We start from the raw sequence: 7,019 nt of genomic DNA, 5'->3' as shown, positions 1-7,019 counted from the left end.
TGGTTTTGTTTTTATGTGCCGTCCTGTGTGGTTGTCGATGTCTTTTGACGCTATGTTTTAATGCTCTCACTGCAAGGCAAATTTCCCCTATAGGGGCAATAAAGGTTTCGTTCATTCAATAATATTTACCTTCCAGACAAAAAATACAGCAGTTTTGGTAATGTCGCAGTCTTGGCAGAAGTTAGGTAGGCTACAAACATTTTATGAAACACTTATCATTATTATTATTATTATTATTATTATTATTATCCCAATATTTTTTTTTTGTTATGTCTGCTCAATGTTGCTCCATGTCTGTCCTGCATGATATACATGTTTTATATTAACCAATTGCTGCTTTATGTGTATCCTGCATGGTTTATGTATTTTCTCCTGTGGCTGATCACCTGTCTGCTTAATTACTGTCATGATATTTCTATTTTTGTAGCTTTTAGCGATGTTTGAATTTAGGTTTTTTTTAGGGAGCCTTTTATAAAGTATGGCCAGGGACATGAAAATTAGCCTTTTGGCTAACTCTGGCATATTTACAGAAATGTTTATAAATATGAAATGTCCCTGTAAAATAAAAATAAATAAATTAAATAAATTAAATAAATAGGCTACTTCTGGAATAGTATTATAATGTTGTCTTGAACAATCCAAATGAAGTGTACATTGTTTGTGTTGTAAATGTAATGTGTCCACACTCCACTAGGTGGCGGTAATGCACTGTAGCGCCGGTGAAGAAGAAGCACCATATGAAACAGAAAGGGAAGAAGAACAGCTCGTAGTTTTGGAAAGGATGTTTAGAAGCGTGAATACTCAAATTATTCTGCGTTAGGTTGTGTCTGCAAGCTACCTGTGCATAGTAGCGTCACTGCGCTAAGTAAGACCTCACCTGCTAACCTGCATAACGTCTTATATTTATGTAACGTAGTGAAATCTGGCACTGCTCATTAAGCAAAAGAACAAATGGGGCCGCTGTCATTGCTTTGGTGGGTTGTGGGTGCATTTTGTTAACCATCTTTAGCATGTTTATTAACAATAGATCTTCATGATCCAACTTGTTTACACGCAATCTGCTAGCGGTATTATGCTAACACCTTTGAGCTAGCCGAGGATGTTGTGATCTGTTTTGTGTTACGAAAACGACTAACCGCACTTGTATAGGGGTTTGCAGTTTCACATAGGTGATTTTATTTGTTTTTGCTGAATAATTAAATGGTTAGGTTGGTCCCTTCAGGAAACCGTACTGCTGTTGTGAATGTGCTTTGTTATCTTAGACACACAGGACACCATTAGCCGGCTGAGATAGTGGACTAGTCACAGTAAACTTTCAACCTGTTTCCCTGGCGACATATTTTCCTGTAGTTTTATTAATATGGCTGGCTGACTCTTTCCCACCTTTCTCTTCCGACAGACACCGGCCTGGCAGCCCTGGTGAAGGCCACAGTTGAAGGAGACCAGCCCTAAACGTCACATCTTCTTCTACAGGCCTACAGCCTACTACAAATACAGGACTACACCAATGCAACAATGAAAGGTTACCCAACTAGTAAAACTTGTAATTTTATCAAGTGAATATCCTTGGAGGTTAAATGTTTTTGAGAGGGTGATGAATCAGTTGATCTGTAATGTGTAATACGAGAGTTAATGATCTTTCAGGTGGACCTCAGAAAACAAGAAAAGGGAGACCGAAAAGGACGCCAACGAAGAAAGTCGCCTCAGAACATGTTTCACCTCAAGCTACAGACAAGTCGAACTCCGTGCCTGCGAGTGCCTTACCACAGACACCCAAAAGAAGAAGAGGTCAAAGGGGACAGTCTCCAGCAGCCTGCTTGACCTCCACACCAGTCCACAGCTCCCCCAATGACATACTGTCTGACATCTCCAAGTCCCCCTCAGGAGCCAAACAAGTGGAGCTGGAATACACTAAACTCTGCACTCAGTTAGAGGTCTTTTACCCTTTTTTCTTTCATCAATAGATATCCTACTGTATTTACCTTTTTGAGTCCTTTTAATCTATCTTTTAATCTGTTCCCCAGCAGACATCAGAGATAAATTCACCACACTGCAGATCAAAGCCTAAGGGCAGACTTAGGGGGGATAATGCCTCCCAGCCTATGCAAACCAGAAAAAGGGCGACATTGAAGCAGAGTGGCAGTGACTCCAATGGTTTACCAGCCAAGCGCCAGCGTGGGAGGACGCGGAAGTGCAAAGCAGGGAATTTGCAGAAGGGTAGTGCCACTAAATCATCTGATCACTCAAGACCAAGATTTGAGCTGGAGAAGTTCGATGCAGCAGAGAAAGGTAATGTCTGTCTTATGTCACATAACAGAAATACTTTTACAGAATTATTAGCCGTGTAATTTAGGAGAACATCCACCTCACAGCCTCCACAGTATCCACTTAAATGTGTTATACGCTGTGTGTATCTGTATTTGCTAGGCTCACTACGAATGTAGAACAGCTCATATTTTAATTATCCTAGTGATTGACATTCTTTAATCTAATTCTGTTTTCTTCCTGCCCTACTGCACCCTTCCTTACTCACACCCCGGAAGAAGACGAGTCTTTGCTGTCTTCAGATCTATCAATAGAGCTGAGTCACCATGAGCCTCAGCTGTTGTCTTTGTCAGTCCAAGAAGATCAAGAAAGTGAGGAGGAGGAGCTACCGAGTTTCTTGATGCAGGGGGACAAAAGTGAGAGCAATTGCAGTGTCTGAATGCAGATGAAATCTTCGACATATGGACAGTATTGTGTATACACACTCTATACTAAGGGACTTGTATGTGCTTTTATCTTTCAGAGCCTCCATCTATAACAGAAGGAGTGTTTGTGTGGCACAAATTGAGAAATTATCCTTTCTGGCCTGCGTTGGTGAGTTTATACACCTGTGTGGATGACCAGTTTCACATGAGCCGTTTATGTTAAAGTCTTTGGATGAAATATTAACATTTAAAAAAATATATATATTTTGGATCATTTGATGCCTTTTTGATGGAACAGCAGAGAAAGACAGGATATATGTGGAGGAGAAAGTGGGGGAAGACATGCAGAAAATGTCGAGGGTCGGACTCAAACCGGTACAGCTGAAAGGACAGTAGCCTCTGCACATGTACATGAACATACATATTAGTTTCTTATGGTGGACCACAGAGAGAATAGCTGTGCTCTGGGGTACAGCTGATGGGGATCCTAACAGATAAACATGGGGCACATGTTCTAACCACTGAGCTAAACCGGTGTCCCAAGAGTAAAACATTTTTACAAGAATAATTACATAATACAGAAAATCAGCAACTTGTCATATTTGAGACGCTTTTTGGGGCATTTTATTTAATCAAAATCTATTTCATCCTAAAATGTACTTAGGATACTAATGATTATTAATATATATCATATCCTAAAACTTGCAGAATGATAACTTGTTTTGGAAGATATAGACAGGTTTGATTGAGTCATTAAAAACCTTCAACCTTTATGCGCAAATTGTCTGAAATTCATACCTTTTTCTTCTCTGCAGGTAAAAAGCGTGAACCGTAAGCAGCAAAAAGCCAGCATTATTTTCATTGACATCCCATTGATTTACAAAAATAAGGGGTATTTTCTCTTTATTCGCTTTATTTATGCCTTTTCTTCAATAAAACGTATATTGTGATATTTAGGACAAAGAGTTTCTGCACACTTTTTGATTTAATAGAGAAGCCCTTGTCATTTGGATTTTACAAACTGAGTTAATATACTGTAAATTAAAATGCATGCAGTCTTTCCATGGCACTAGATGTGGAAGTAAAAACTCTGTTGTACACCCACAAATAAAACAAAACATTCATAAGTGAACTGCTGGTGCACTTCCATGGTGTGTAATGTAGTTGTATGTTTGTGCTCCTACAGGTTTACAGTATCTCTGAAAACCCTGAAGCCTTTTGATTGTAAAGAAGCCGATGAGCTGACAGTAAGCCCTGCTCTCAAATGAAACACTACATTTTCTAAAATGCTGATATGATGGAGAACTAACTATGTCTCCATACGGTTTACATTATTATAGTGTAAAGCCAAAGAAAAGTATGATACTGTGATTGAGTGGTCCCTGGAACTCATAACGGACTACAGAATACGGATTGGTTGGTATTCTTCATTTGCTGCTTACAGACCTGCATTATATAAAAACAATCTAGTCCCAGTAACACTGAATTCTTTAGCAATGTTCATCATGTTTTGTCTTTGTAGCATGTGGCTCATTTTCTGGCTCCTTCATTGAGTACTTTGCCCACGATATGAGTAAGTACCGTTGAAAAACATTCATAAACATGGCACAACACATTGTTAGGCTTCTGCAGAATGAAACCTTGAGTTCACCTGCTGTGTGTGCTGCTGACGCTGCTCTTTACCTTCTATCTTCAACTACCCCAGGCTATCCTGTGAGGAGGAAGTACCCGCAGGCTGCCTCAGAGAGATTAACCATCGCCAGTGATCCAATGTTCGAGGCGCAATGTGATGATGATAAGGAGGACAGCTTTCATGAACAGCAGGAGAAGGTCATCCGGAGTTCCAAGAGGCTGCTGCCAGACCGGAGTCTTGCCGCCCACAACCGTGCTAATGAGAAGCTTGTACATTTCATCGTGAATCAGCGCATGGTGGAAGAACGGCTTCTGGTATGATTCACTTCCACTCAGACTCGATTAATTAATCCCTCTTGGGGCAATTGGTTTGGGGTCTACATGTATCTAAATGAGGTCTATACAACGGCTGTGAGCACTGACCCTTGGGGGGGGTTTTGATTGGCAAAAGAGTAACTAATGAAATCCACTGTTTGAATTTGATGAAATTCAACAAGAGGTTAGAGAAACTCAATGTTAATGATTCTTCAGTTGTCAGTGAATGTAGTCCTAAAATAAAACCTGCAAGAAGCCAGTCTCTGGATGACCAAGTCCACCCTCTTTGTGTCATTCTACCTGCAGGCTGTTATCCGTGGGCAGCAGCAGTCTAGATGGCTTCGCTCCTTTTTAAATGCTAGTGGTAAACGAGTTGTGAACATATACCTGGAAGACGACAAGCAGCTAGACCAAGTCTACATGTACCTGAATGAGTTCTACACAACTGCTGTGTCCACTGACCCTTGTCTGGCTGAGGTGAAATCCATGGAGCGTATCCCCTTTGTCCTGGATGTGCTTCTTCCTGAGGTGAGCCCCAACTTTCATCAGGGCTTTTATGTGTTGTTTTAGTCTATTAAAGCATAAAGTCGTTTTTTCTACTATGCAGTTCATGGGTAATGTGGTACAGCTGAGATTATTGTATTGTACAGGCCATCATTTATGCCATAGCTGGGGTGGACAATGTCTCAGTGAAAAAGGCAGAGGAAAAGTACCTTAGAGGACGCCGTGTAAGCAACAGGTAAGTGATTGATTAGTACCAATAAATAATCAGATTCAACATTAAATACTGAAAATGATCAGTAACTTTTATTTTCAATGTCTTTTTTGTTTCAGAGAAAGACAAGAGTTTGACCGAATGATTGATCGGCAGATGCAGAAGAAATCCCAAAATCAGAATAATCCTCCTGCGTTACTTTCTGACGTCACTGGTTAGACGAGTTTAATAAGGAGAATATTGGTAAATAAAGGGAACTATTTTTGTATTTAAGTATTTGATGTTTTGTTTTTCATAAACAATCATTGTGAGTGAGAATGTATATGGCCTGTCTGGCACAGCCTTGAGCCTTGTCCTCATCGGATACCAAAGAATGTGCTACCATACCACCAACCTGCTGGGAAGCATCCTGTCTCTTCAACTGCTTACTGCAGCACCATCACAAATGGTCAGACCCATTGCTCCTTTCATCAATGCTTCACTTCATGCTCCACAGGCTACCTCTGTTATGGTTTTTGTCTTCTGCATTACGATAACATAATTAAGCACTGAGTCTTAGGGGGAAGTCTGCATATTGCCTATTTAGTTGCAGCCCCTTGTGCAGGCATTATTATGTGTTCTCTTCACTACAAAGGTTATTTTTTTCACAGCTGAAGTGTGTTAGGTTCTGCCATTGTATAGTCTACCTTGACCACTAATAGGCAGCTAAATTGTTTCTTTCTTGGTGTTAACATATCATGTATACAGTGTCTCTGGTGACTTCACTGATGCTCCATATTTTACTTGAGCCTTAATTTCTCCCTTTTTTTCCTTTTAATTTTGTACCATATTACCCTAATATTTGATTGATCATGACAACTTGTTTAAAAAAGCAATTACACTTGTGAACAACCTGGCATAACCATTAATGGTTAATGAAATCATATTAAAGTTCAAAAGTCTTGTCATACTTCCATGCATGCTTTTTTTGTGTATTTGTGCTTTTAGATTTCTTTAATTGAGATCTCTAAAAGGCTGACAGAGATGCTGAATGAAACAAAATGTATTTTTTGTGATGTGGGCACAGTAAGGAGAAAGAAGTAATGGATTTTACTGTTGAGTTTTGACAATGTTAAAAACACCACATTCATATATAAGGTAATATTAATTCCTCTTTGCTACATAAGACGGAAAATCCAAAACAATGTAACTCATATGTAGCTTAAAAAAAAAGGTCTCTACCTCAATAAGCAACCGGGGACTTCCTTGCTTTACTTACTTTTGTTCTTTTGAGGAACTGGATTGTAAACCATCAATGGTGTTGGCCCTTAAACCCAGTAAAACATAATTGTTGTGGGAGGATACAGTCTATGAAGGAAACCGAGGGAACCAAAAATATAGAATAGAATAAAATTACTTTATTGATCCCAAACTGGGAAATTGTGGCGTTACAGCAGCAGGTTATCCAACACGCAATATGAGTAAAAAACACAATGTTAGCAAATCCAAACACAATATAATATTAAATACAAAGTAAATAAGTACTAAAAATATCAAAACTAAGAATGTGAATATATACAACCAGGATTTAACTAAGCATTACTAGTCTTAAATATGAAAGATTAAATGTAAATGTGCAAAAACAGAGTCGTAAATGGTTGTAAATTAAATATGAAAGATTAAATGTA

The 7,019-nt window shown here is 39.1% G+C and overlaps 1 protein-coding gene across 4 annotated transcripts; it reads left to right on the top strand.

Moving 5' to 3' along the window:
* The first annotated feature begins 723 nt into the window (after nucleotides 1-723).
* On the top strand, nucleotides 724-6,301 carry si:dkey-127k13.1 (PWWP domain-containing DNA repair factor 3B). Of its 4 annotated transcripts, none has more exons than XM_061041062.1 (14): nucleotides 724-865; nucleotides 1,400-1,522; nucleotides 1,645-1,934; nucleotides 2,025-2,289; nucleotides 2,544-2,681; nucleotides 2,789-2,859; nucleotides 3,506-3,582; nucleotides 3,877-3,937; nucleotides 4,031-4,106; nucleotides 4,213-4,263; nucleotides 4,396-4,637; nucleotides 4,944-5,165; nucleotides 5,288-5,376; nucleotides 5,472-6,301. In XM_061041062.1, exons 2-14 carry the CDS (start codon nucleotides 1,516-1,518, stop codon nucleotides 5,569-5,571), a joined length of 1,689 nt encoding a protein of 562 aa, XP_060897045.1. In that variant the 5' UTR covers nucleotides 724-865; nucleotides 1,400-1,515; the 3' UTR covers nucleotides 5,572-6,301. The 4 variants fall into 4 exon arrangements, with proteins under 4 accessions (XP_060897045.1, XP_060897046.1, XP_060897043.1 ...); XM_061041063.1 differs by having other exon boundaries at nucleotides 744-974; nucleotides 2,028-2,289; XM_061041060.1 differs by having other exon boundaries at nucleotides 744-974.
* Nucleotides 6,302-7,019: the final 718 nt, after the last annotated feature.

Source organism: Labrus mixtus, chromosome 1 (genome assembly GCF_963584025.1).
Source record: "Labrus mixtus chromosome 1, fLabMix1.1, whole genome shotgun sequence".
Classification (NCBI taxonomy): Eukaryota; Metazoa; Chordata; class Actinopteri; order Labriformes; family Labridae; genus Labrus; species Labrus mixtus.
This window is presented reverse-complemented; position numbering and strand designations above follow the sequence as displayed.

What these genes read in the sequence shown, in the direction of transcription:
- si:dkey-127k13.1 (XM_061041062.1), top strand. An exon ending in AACTCTGCACTCAGTTAGAG is followed by an intron (nt 1,935 to 2,024) that starts GTCTTTTACCCT and finishes TCTGTTCCCCAG; the next exon opens with CAGACATCAGAGATAAATTC. An exon ending in GTACTTTGCCCACGATATGA is followed by an intron (nt 4,264 to 4,395) that starts GTAAGTACCGTT and finishes CAACTACCCCAG; the next exon opens with GCTATCCTGTGAGGAGGAAG.